At 38.4% G+C, this 12,732-nt stretch overlaps 1 protein-coding gene across 1 annotated transcript in view; it reads right to left on the bottom strand.

The window, feature by feature from the left end:
- Positions 1–12,732, bottom strand: part of FANCM (FA complementation group M) — a gene marked incomplete at its 5' end in the record, with an annotated part of 49,923 nt that overhangs the window by 3,982 nt on the left and 33,209 nt on the right. The window contains 7 exons of the mRNA XM_083348675.1: positions 287–808; positions 2,090–2,196; positions 3,208–3,361; positions 4,337–4,471; positions 7,381–7,446; positions 7,542–7,618; positions 8,521–10,372. Coding sequence (XP_083204801.1) covers positions 287–808; positions 2,090–2,196; positions 3,208–3,361; positions 4,337–4,471; positions 7,381–7,446; positions 7,542–7,618; positions 8,521–10,372 — 2,913 coding nt within the window. The remainder of the gene's footprint in view (positions 1–286; positions 809–2,089; positions 2,197–3,207; positions 3,362–4,336; positions 4,472–7,380; positions 7,447–7,541; positions 7,619–8,520; positions 10,373–12,732) is intronic.

Here is a 12,732-nt window from a genome sequence, read left to right as displayed (position 1 = left end):
CTTTTCCTGAAGGTTCTCAAGAGACATGTGGCAAAGGCTTAAACCAGGGGTCTTCAAACTTGGCCCTTTTATGACTCGTGGACTTCAATTCCCAGCATTCCTCAGCCAGGCATGCTGGCTGAGGAATGCTGGGAGTTGAAGTCCACGAGTCATAAAATGGCCAAGTTTGAAGACCCCTGGCTTAAACCAATCATTTTTAAAGTTTTTTTTCCGACTCCTTAGTTTCACTATTCCAAGACACCCACAAAAGAAGCAGTAATTTTTTTAAAAAAAAAACAGTCTTTACCTTCAGCATAATCTGGAACTGTTCACCCACAAGCTCTGGTTTGCACTGATCTTTGCTTTGAGGATGAAAATCTGATTGTTCTGACAAACAAACTTTTGGATCCAAGCGTACCTTAGCGTGGCTTTCCTGGGGTTTTGGAACCGAGCATTTTTGGTGCAGAGTCTGGTCCTTTGCTAAGGAAGTAATGTTACAATCTTTATCAGCTTTAGCACTGACTCGTGGTTCCATCTGCTGTTCGTTTTTATGAGTTTCCTCATCTTCACTAGAACTGTTAAGAATGCGAACCCTAGTTAATCTCTTTGGGACGAATGGAGTTTCTGTTTTCAGTTTCACACGGCCCGCTTTCATTTTTTTCCTGTGCCGGGTTTGGTACTGTTTTCTCCCATTCACAAAGCTTTCTTCCCCTAAAAGGTCAAAATTGATGCACAGATCTTCACCACTGGAACTGCTGTTGGGGCTATCCTCTTCACTGTGCTCAACACAGAAACTGTCCTCTATGTAGCATTCGTCTTGCTCTGGAATCTGAGAAGAAAGAAGACAAATCCTGACAAATCCCTATGCCTCGTGGAAAAAAAAGAACGGTTATAATTAGACACTATCAGTAATATTCTGGTTATACACTTTTCCTGGCCATTACTGATCCAAATTCAGTTTTGGCACTTAAAAAACAAAAACAAAAAAACCTTACAACATACGTTCAGGATAGTTAAAAAAACTGCCTGATTTTATTATGCGTCTAAAAGTACATTAAAGTCTTCAACATAAAAACTTTTCTTGATGCCTGGCCTATCTTCTTAGTAGTTCGTCCTCTCTCAGTGATGGAACTTGTACATTTATCCCACTTTGTTGACTTCTGACAGCTTAAAAAGAACTATTTCCCCCCCCCTAGTGCTTATGTGCTTTTATCTAATTTTTGTCTGATTTCACAAACTTAAACAGAGAGAAACCCAGTTAATACTTGGATGGGAGGGCCTAAGGGTGTGTTGCCTAAGACCGAACAGGATTTGTTTCTAAATATGATTCTTAGTTCTCTTTAGCAAGATTTATTATGATGAAAGGGGTAGTGGCACAAAAATATAAGCAAGTATGCTAGCTTCAGTTGTTTCACTTTAGAACCAATTTATCTCCAGGTATATTACAGCACTGATTTTTTTATTCTCTTCCTATTATCTGATGAGGATGCATTTCTCTTCATACGGAAGATTGCAACCCCTGATGTTCTTAGGAATATTGTAATGGAATTTATCAGAAATAACCAGCACTTTGAGGTGAGTCCAGCAGTCTATTGGCAACCAATTACAACAACTGCAGTATCCATGTTACTCTAGACCAGGGGTCGGCAACCTCGGCTCTTTTATGACTCGTGGACTTCAACTCCCAGAATTCCTGAGCCAGCTATGCTGGCTCAGGAATTCTGGGAGTTGGAGTCCACGAGTCATAAAAGAGCCGAGGTTGCCGACCCCTGCTCTAGACTAACAGATTTCTGCTGCTATCAACTGGGTCACTCTATTTTATACCTGCTATAGTTTCCTACTAATCTTTAAATTCCCGTGACCTTGTGATAATAAAGGTGTTACTTACCACTGACAAGCCTTAACAGCTCAGGTAGTCTTGTAAAAAAAAAATAATCCTTAAAATATTCTCACTTGCGATAGTTGCATTTGGATTGTTTTATTTAATGCTTAGTTAATGTTCCTTACAATAAAAGAATATCTGGGCATTTCAAAGCATTTGCAGGTTCAGACCAATTTGTGATGTGGTTCCATTTATTACAGTATCACTTTTTTTGTCTGACTTTTTTACCTGTGAGAAAACAGTTATTGGATTGTATTCTTTATGCACCATCTTATACTTGTTGCCAACAGCTGGACTGCGAACAGATTTCAGATAAACTGCCTGCATCTCAGATTCTATGTAGAAAAAAAAAGACTGTCAGATATAAAAGTAACTAAAATTGCACTCAGTCTTGAGTTTGTTCTTTCTGTTCAGGTGGGAAAAAAAATCTCCACATAGTATAGCTTGTCCTCGACTTATGACCACAATTGAGCCGAAAATTTCTGTTGTTAAGTGAGACATTTGTGAAGTGAGTTTTGCCCCATTATATGAACTTTCTTCCCACAGTTAAGTGAATCAGTGCAGTTGTAAAATTAGTAAGATGGTTGTTAAATGAATCTGGCTTCCCCACTGACTTTGTTTGTCAGAAGGCCACAAAATGGGATCACATGACCTAGGGACCGTTGCAAACGTCATAAATATGAATCAGTTGCCAAGTATCTGAGTTTTTATCATTTGACCATGGGGATGCTGTAACAGTCCTAAGTGAGAAAAATGGTCATAAGTCACATTTTTTTCAGTGCTGTTGTAACTTTGAATGGTCAGAAAATGAACTGCTGTTAAGTTGAGGACTACCTGTATTTTGTTGTCGTCATATAAAAGCTATAACCTTTAGAAAAAAATTGCCTTAGGGATTCATTGCAAGCCTCATTACACAAGTATCTCTGAGGGGTTCTGGAAGAGAAATGTCTAGCACAGGGGTAGGCAACCTTTGCTCTTTTATGACTCATGGACTTCAACTCCCAGCATAGCTGACTCAGGAATTCTGGGAGTTGAAGTCCATGAGTCATAAAAGAGCAAAGGTTGCCTACCCCTGGTTTAGCAGATCAAGAGCAGCTTCTTTCCAAGGAAAGTAGCATCTGCGGGTATTAGAGAGACGAATTAATCAAGAATACAATGGAAATTTTAACTCTCCTACGTCCATGCACACATGTGGACAGTGCTATATCAAAGTTAAAAACCAGGAGGAGTGGAAATATGCTATTCATTATCTAAGAAAGTTATTCATTGGACCAGATGCTCAAACACGGATAAGTTCAAACAGAATATCAACTGATTTGGGAGTGGGGAGGATTTTTGCTACATACCATTTAAATCTTGAGTGATCTGCGTCTCATCATCAAGAAACTGAGTAAGGGAAGAACTCAATTCATCTTCCAATTTTATACTCTCATCAGATGAAATTTCCACCCCATCTTCAGAAACTTCTGCCTCCTCATCTATGAAGTTCTTGGCTAAATTCTACAGGTTGCAAAAGAGAAATCTGGATACAATTCCATTTCAAAGAATTCACTTTAGAACTGAAACATAAAACTCACTTAACAGATTGCTGTGAATTTCAATAATGGTAGACTGGCCAAAAAAAACAAACCATCAGCTGGAACTAAGGATCTGTTTGCTAGGGGCTTATAGTAAATTACAGAGAAGGCCATGTTTAAACTCCAGCTGTTGTTTCATGAATCATTCTTAGGATCCACCAAGTTTTTAAAGTGCTTCAACTCCCAGCTGTCAAAGGTTCAAATTACTGAAATAGAAACTTATATTCACCAAAAGGAAAATAGGATTCTGACTATTTAACATATACTACACTACTGTGCTATACAAAATCAATTAGACAGTTGGTTGCTACTGTATATCAATATGTTAACTGCAGAGAATGTTCAAGTACTAACCTGCATGAATTAAGCTAGAGCTATCTATCTATCTCTCTATCATCTATCTATCTATCTATCTATCTATCTATCTATCTATCTATCTATCTATCTATCTATCTATCTATCATCTATCCATCTATCTATCTATCATCTATCTATCTATCTATCTATCTATCTATCTATCTATCTATCTATCTATCTATCTATCGTGGAAAATTTGATTCAGATGATGGCTTACTCCATTTGTACTAAAAACCACCTTCCCCCAGAAAACTATGTATTATGCATAATATGTTTAAAATGTTAGCTTGTTCCTGATTTCTTAAGGCTTGATTTGTTTGGATGGCAATAACTTTCTCTTGATTGTGAATTTGGTATAAATTTTCATTGTTTGCTGCCTAAATCACCAAAATAACTGTAGGACTCTTGCTAACCAAATCATGTTCATTCTGAATCATGCATATAATTCTAGAGGGGTTTTAATGTTACCAATTCAAAGGCAAAATATAGTAAGAAATAAGATATTCAGAGAAGTCATCTTAATTAATTGTAACATCCTTACCTTCATCAGAAGTCTGTCTCCTTTCTTCTGCCTTTTCGTATCTTGAACAGGCTTCTTGATATAGTTATTTCTGTCATGAAACACTGGGCTTGATTTCTTAGCAACATCTGTGCTTTCATCACTAGAGACATCTGACTAAAATGCAACATAATTGTTGTTTAAAATAACAACAAAATTAGTTTTTTCCATTATAAAAGCATATAGTGATGCAGGCAGGTTTAAAAATTAAACATTTCAGATGAAACTAGAATTTTTCTTATTAGGAATTAGGGAAATTTAACTAGAAAAGGCTCATGAACAATTGGTTTTATACATAGTCTTTTACTTACATCCATTTTTAGCAAAAATTCCAAATTACAATGGTGCTAAAAAAAACAACAACAACCCTTCCCCAGTCTTCACATATATAACTATTGTAGTGAACCTGTGGTTATGTGATCTAAATTCTGACATGTATTTATGACGGTTACAGCATTCTGGGGTCATGTGATTGTCATTTGTGACCTTCCCAGCTATATTCTGTCAAAATGACTGTGTGATTCACTTAACAATTGAGCAAAGTTATAAAATCAGGCATGATTCACTTAATGGACGCCTCATTTAGTAATAGAAGTTCCGGTCCATTGTGGTTGTAAGTAGAGGACTATTTGTATATAGTAACTGAAGCAAGGTTACTATAGATATAATAATGCTTACAGATATAATAAAAACACCAGTAATGGAGAGGATGAATTCTGAAGATGCTGAGTTTGCAGAATTGGTTAAACTGACTTATTTGATCAAGGAAGAAACCTACAATTATTTTTATGAAAGCTAGAAACTCTTTATTGACCTTTTACTGAAAATGGATAAAAATAAACTGCTGATTTTGGAATTTATTCAGTGAAAAGCTTTGTTTGTGGGAAGAATAGAACTATGATATACAATATGGGAGGGTGGGTATGTTAACTGCTATGTTTGTAACAGAAGATGAAACGTCATTCTTCAGATATCTTTCTTTTTATTATTCTTCACTTCTTTTACCACTCTTTTAAAATCGTCTTCTATTTCAGCCATGTTTCTATAGTTTTTAAAATATTTGTAAAATCTTCTTTTAATAAAAATTATTTTAAAAGGTAGCCTTTTCACGTCTTCAAGTTTATAACTTCCCTCATACAGGTAGTCATTGAGTTATGAACATTCACTTAGCGAACATTCAAAATTACGACATTCCCCGCCAAACTACTTAGGACCAGGTCCCAAAGTTAGGTATGTTGCAACATCATAGAGGTCCTTCGCACTTATGAACGACCGCAAAGACACTGCAACTTGCTACTTTGGTGCCATGACTGAGAGTCCCGAACTTCCCATGCTCGCCTCCTTTGCGGCCTTGGGTGCTGGAGCCCTTGTCCAGCCAGGCAGAGAAGCGCTGGCCCGGCCCGGCCTCTCCCCTTCCCTGCTGAGCCCCAGCCTCTGTCACAAGCAGGCGCGGCCCTGCCCTGCCACTTGCTGGAGTGCCAAACCAGCAACAGTAGAATTGTTTAGGAGTCCCTCTTGGAGTTTGGAAAAGGAGTGCTTTTGGCAAGCGAGGGGAGCAGGGCGGTGGCGTGCCAAGCTCTTCAGCTCTGTGGCACTGCAATTTTTGAAACCCGGGCGGGTTTGGCACTCCAGCAAGTGGCAGGGCAGGGCCGTGCCCGCTGGTGAGAGAGACGGGCTTGTCAGGGAAGGGGAGAGCCCGGCCCGGCGCTTTTCTGCCTGCTGGACAAAGGCGCCGGCAACCAAGGCTGCACAGGTAAGCATGGGAAGTGTGGTGCTCTCTAACGTGGCACTAAAGGTAAATTAGCGGTTGGTGACAGGGTGGGGAGGAAAGGCCCAAGCAATTTGGGACCCCAAGGGGTGGAAAAAGGAGCATGGGGTCTCTCCATAGGTGGGGGGAAGCCTTTGGTGGCTGGACACATTGGTCTTGTCCCTGCACTAGGCCCCCATGGCCTTCCCCACCCTGAGATACTTCATGTGCCCTTAACAACCCGCGCATTCGATTAGCAAATGCGTGGGCAAAAGCAGGGAGTGATTGCATTCAAGTTACGCAATTCACTCCTACAAATTCTTCGGTTACGAATGTAATTGGCAGGCTCCATTACATTTGTAACTTGAGGACTACCTGTACTAAAAGCCAAAACAAACAATAGGAAGATTTTAATCAGTCTACATCAGGCATATCAAACTCTCAACGTCACGTGACATTGCGTGGCATATTGTGACTTTTCCCCCATTGCCGGCAATGGGATGGGCGTGGTTTCAGTATGATGCATCTGGCCCATGGGCCGGCAATTTAACATGCCTGCTCTATATTATAATGTGATGTTTAGACCAATAGTTTTGGTCTGGTATAAAATAACTTTCAATCTTGTGAATATTTTTCCCCTGTACAGAAGAGAGATATGTGACACTACACATCCTCTTCACGACCTGTTTTCCTTGTTACCTTCTGGGCGGAGGCTCCGTGGTATCCGAAGCAGAACATCCAGTTTCAGTCACAGTTTTGTGTGTTATGTATGTATGCACTTGAGAGCAAGCAACTAAATTTCATTTTTAATGTGTGCCATTGTGCCCTCAGGAAAAAAAATGACAATAAAGGTTATCTGAATCTGAACTGATTTGGGGAGGGGTAAGGGAGGTGCCTTTGGGTCATTTTTGACTCTTGGCAACTCCCTGGACAAATCCATACACTTTTCATGGCAACATTTTAGACATGATTTGTCTTCTTCTTGGGGCTGAGAAAGAAAAGAATTGTGTCTGAGGCAGGACTAGAACTCTCAGTCTCCTGGTTTCTAGTCTGCTGAGTATAACCACTACACCAAACTGGCTCTCGTTTGAGCATTAGAAGGCCTTGTATATTAAAAACATATAAAAACTAAAATATTCTGTGTTAGCAAATGAAGCAGTCCCGCCAAGTTGATGGGCAACATAAAATTTAATTTTATTTACATACGAATATTCAAGCCAAATTCAGCAACACACGTTTTAGGCACATTCTTTCTATACTAGTCAGAGAAGAAACTTACGGCAATGAGCGGACGTTTCCGTTTCTTGACAGCATGAATTGGCGATTCAAAGTCACAGTCACTAATCTAAGAAATAATGAATAAAGGAACATCCATTAAGAAGTCTCGGAGAGGAATATTTGATTTACTTAAAGTTACTTAAGTGTAGCTAAATTACTCACATCTGAAGTTCTCAACATTTTTGTTTTTTTCTTTTTTTTGTTGAGAGAAGAAAATTCTTCACCTTCACTGCTGTCTCCTACAGTGAAGAATTAATAATAAGAACCTGAATTTTTCAGCATACAATGAACTTGTTTAGACAAATATATACATTTCCATTTTTAAAAATAAGTAAAGCAATTTCTTGTTTGCCAGAAATTCTCTATCAACACAAAGTCCAGGTTAGTTAAGATGAAACCGAAGCTTAAGTTAAAACAATATTTCCCATCATGGGAACAAATTAAAAAGATGGGAAAGCATTAGTAAATCAGCTTTACTTATTGCACCTGGATATGACTGCTCTTCACATAAACTAGCCCTCTAGAACAAAGTAACAACTGAGTTTCTGTATTTTGTTTCTCATCTATCTTCCCTAATCAAGTGCATTATTCTTTATCTTGAGGAGGAAATAAAAATATGCCAACAGTCTGATATAATATTTCAAAGGAACAAATCAAATTTTGGTTATCAATCTTAGGACAGCTTTAAAATATTTCCAACATTCATTATTTTACTTATAAATGCTTCTGTGTACATTTAAATGTACAAACCCAGCAACTGTACAGTCAGGAAATCTGCAGTAGTAAATATAAATTTCTTATATATTCTCACATAAAGAAGATGCACCATTGGAAATTAGGATCACTTTAGCCAAAATAACAGTAAACCTTTATAAGTTTATCATAGAGTGATTACATTTTAGTTGCATTACAGAACATCTAAAAGGCTAGGCAGATACTAAGCTGAAAACAGAATAAAGTAATGAGAACTATCCAGCATCCCTAAAGCCCTCAGTCACTGGTTTCGTTATGCCTCCTAAAGAGTGCAGATGCTCAAGGACATAGCTGAGTCATTGTTCTTACACACACAGTCACGCACTTGAAATCTTAACTTCCACAGAAAGCCTGTTAAAATAATTTAGGTCTTCATTTTTGGTCTTACCAGGTTCATGGGATGGCAGATCCTCTACTCCAAAAGCTGATTTTGCCAAGACTTTAACTATGCTGGTGTTTACTTTTCTTGAAACTCTCATATGTGAGCTTTCTTGATTATTTCTAGAGCCAGAACCATGAGAAGTTCTAATATGTATCATTTGTCCACCTGTGGGTGTGGAACACACAGTTTTTACATGGTCTGGTGACTGATAAAATCTCCGAGTTGCTGGTGTGAAAGGAGATGCCAAAGAAATAGCAGGGTCAATCGCTGCCAGACCAGGATTGTGGTTTTGCAAGTTTAATGGTGTAGAAGATTTAGTCACATTAAAACATTCATTACTAGTATATTTATTTACCAAGCCACTATTTGAGAAAGAGGTTTCAACCTTATTGGAATGACCAGGTGCAGAGCTCCCCTTATTTTTCATGGAGTTCATTTGCTCTAAGGCATCATCTTCTGACTCTTGAAAAGAAAATCCAAGATCAAAGTTAACAGAGAACAAATCCTCAGAAGCATCATATAGCTGTTCATAATCATGGGGATTTGCTTTGCTTCCATGATCAAGATCAGCAAAGACTTCTACTTTATCTTTATGTGGCGTCAATGATGTTATGGGATTTGTATTGCAAACAGAAAAAAGTTGGTCAGAAAAATGCCATTCAGGGGTTCTTGCTTTGTTACTCGGCATGTTACTTTGACTACACAAGCCAGGTAATTCTGAAGGTGCCCCCATTTTTTCAACTGATGGGTGACTATTCTGTCCATGATTTCCCAATAAATGTATAGAACAATCTTCCTCGAGGTTTACATTTTGTCCAAATTCTTCGTCTGTTTTTTCACAGCTTTTACCACTATCCCTTTTCAGGGAATCCAATGCTGGACCATCTTTTACTTTTGACAGTTTCTCCCCTTGAATTCCATTCTGTTCTTCAGTTTCAACTTCAAAAATGTCATCCCAGCTAAGATCATTTATACTGTTAATGAAGGTATCTGGAATATTATTCATTTCCAAAGGATAGGTATCCACTGAACACAATTTACTGTTGTTTAAGAGTTCACAGCTGTTCTGAGGGGAAATGGACACATTCTTAAAAGATACACTTTTCTCTGGAATATTGTCTTTAGACTTGCTGGAAACACATTGCTGTAATGAATCAAGCTCCATGCCTTCATTCACCCTCTTTTCCACAGAAGCAAACAATTCATGCAGAGATGGTGGGGACTGTGACAGAAGTCTTTCTACATTCGTCTGGATGTCTTTTGCCCAAGAAAGATTCTCATCAGCATTTGTTTCAGAAGATCTAAACAAATCAATCTCTGGCACTGGGAGATAAAATAAAGATGAAAGATACGAATCATCTGCAAAACAGCCGTAGCCAGAATCCACATGCTGTCCATTTTGTACACAATTTTCAGGAGCAGGATGAATTATTTTTGTTATAGCCTTTTCAGGATTAACACAAGTCCTTCCTTGAATACTTGTGTTGAGGGCTGCATCCATATTTTCTTGATTCTCATCTGCCAAACTTTTCTGTCCTGGAGCTTCAAGAAATGGTGATAGGCTTGTTGAGAAGCAAGCTGAAATGCTGCCATCCTTTTTAGCATGAACTGCAGTTTCTACATCAATCACCTGAGGTCTTTTTGAGGATTTAAAATTGGCCGCTTTAAACACCGACATACATTCTGCATCAAATTCTTCTAAGGAATATTTTTCTTTTGCTGTAGCTGCTGCCTTTTTCCTAGATGATACTTTTTCAAGAGTCACGGTCTCACACCTTTTCCTGATCTGAACGTTTGATGCATGAACATCTTCCCAATGAAAATAAGGTTGGATTGCCAGCTCATAGGCGCACTCTCCCTAGTTAAGATAATAAAGAAAAACACACACTTTATTCCTGAAATTTACAGTTACATTCTTTACCTTCTGCATTACTGGCATTCACTAAACTGCTGTTAAGTTTACAGAATGGAATTTGATAGAAAAGAGGAAGTTTGTGGTACATTCAATGAACCCACAATCATTTTGGGTAACTGATTTGAAATTCAAGGCCAATGCTGTCAACTTGAGCACACTGATTTGCCTCTTCTTTTTGAATGTCACAAATCAGAATAGAAAGAGAGAAGTTGCATCACGTTACTTTAATATAAGTACATGTAGTCCTTGAGTTACGACTATAAGGTAAGCCATAAGGGTCTTATCGAGCCAACCATGAGTTATCCAGCCATGGATGAGACTTCCAAAATTAATTGCAGAGATTTCAAATAGGCAGGAAATCATAACAATGGGAGACTTTTTAGTATATCAATATTTTGAAGATAAACTTTGCCCACCTTGGACCTCCAGAAAAATTCCAAACATGCTCACAACTATCTGTTTTAGAAGCTAAAAGAAATTTTAAGTGGATCAGATATTCTTTGATTTAATCTTAACCAATAGGAAAGACTTAACTGCACTATTACCACATTCTCATAATACTTTCAGCTCTTAGTATGCAATTAACATCAAAAAGAACTTTAGGACTCCTAAATGCACATAAGTTAACAAATCTGGAAGAGGAAGGTGAAATACTTAAATTTCACATCCATTAGCATGACCCCAGAGTTGCTGAGAGTCGGATGGCATATGTACAAAAATGTGAAATAACTGCTGCCAGTTCTTCAACTGGTGTTGTCTTCATATTCATCGATTTCTTCCCAAGAATCTAGGATGTCATATTCCATCAACATAGTATATGTGTGGATCCAAGCGGTGTGGTCTTTTGTAACAGATGGAAATTTTCTAAATTATTATTATTCTCAATAATCAATAATCCATCCATCTAAATTCCATGGTAGTCTCACATCCAGCTACTAAACAGAATAAAACCTGCTTCGTTTTTTGAACTCATACAAAGCCAATCAGGTGTTGCCACCTCCTGAATTAGACTGACAAGTTTTATTTTCTTAGATGTCCAGGTAACAACTTAATGATCCATGGCAAGATCATCCCTACTTTTTTTGGATTGCAGTGCTTTATTTTTTAAAAAAAACCTTTTTAGAAAGCTTCATGCTATTTTCCAAAATAGTTTAAAAAAACAGATCATATAAATGTCACAGTCCCCTCCATCAGCTTGCAAATTATGTAAGTTTTTTCTGTCTCTTCATTTAGTTGGACATTTAAATAATGGTGGTTATTTTAATTAGTCATCAATGAAATATATGTCTGCTAGAAAATGGAAAGCTGTTTAGTTTCTGACAGTTTAATTTCCATTACTGAGTTAACTATATATATTCCCTATGAGTGAATCACAATGAATGAATCACAATATATGAATCACACAATACCCCATAATGAGAGGCAGTGTATGTTCATGTTCAAAATCAGTTATCTCAAATTTTCTACACAGTATGTATTAATATGAGCTGCTGGAGATATAATCTGATGAGGGCCTGACATTTTGTATTATCGAGCTTTAAATCAAAGAAATATGGGAACATGAGAATAGGGGAGATCAAAAGTACAATATACAGCAAGACACATTAGAAGTATAATCCATAATTCATTTTTAGGGGTGCTGCACAAAACATGCAATGAAACACATACCTCATGCTTATACAACCATAGAAAAAGGAAGTTGGGAAGGAGTGATCATCAATTCTGTCAGGTTTCTATTCCAACACATCCAATAAAACAGGGGTCTCCAACCTATGGTCGTGGGCTCTTGGCCAGCAGGATGCGAAAACAGTTGGCCAGTGAGCGCGTGCATGGGTGCGCATTTCCCCACACTCCGCTAGCACCTGCGGCACTGATGGCGCATGCACACTGGCACAAATGGGAATGCTAGTGCGGGGCGGTTGTCCACAGCCCTTTGCACATGCACCACTAGCACATGCAGTTTGCGTGGCCATACCGCATGCGTGAACGGGGCTGATAGTGCCATGCCAGTGTGCGCATGTGTGTGCACCCCCCCATTTTGAAGCTGGTCTCTTTCCCTCCGGTCCTTGAGCCTGGAAAGGTTGGAGACCTCTGCAATAAAGGGTGTCTCAAAGTAATTAGTTCTACTATCGAAACTGCTCTTAGGTTTTTTCCTAACATTCAGCTCGGAGCTGCCCTCTACAGCTATATATCATTCTAGAACCTTCACTTGAGTATAAGTGAAAACAGAAATGTCATCCTCTGACTGAAGCTCCTGCACGCACCTGAAAAGTTATATGTCCTCCACAAGGCTACCTCTACCC

This window comes from Vipera ursinii (assembly GCF_947247035.1).
Source record: "Vipera ursinii genome assembly, chromosome: 1".
Classification (NCBI taxonomy): Eukaryota; Metazoa; Chordata; class Lepidosauria; order Squamata; family Viperidae; genus Vipera; species Vipera ursinii.
The sequence above is the reverse complement of the archived record's forward strand: the minus strand, read 5'-3'. Positions and strand labels throughout refer to the sequence as shown.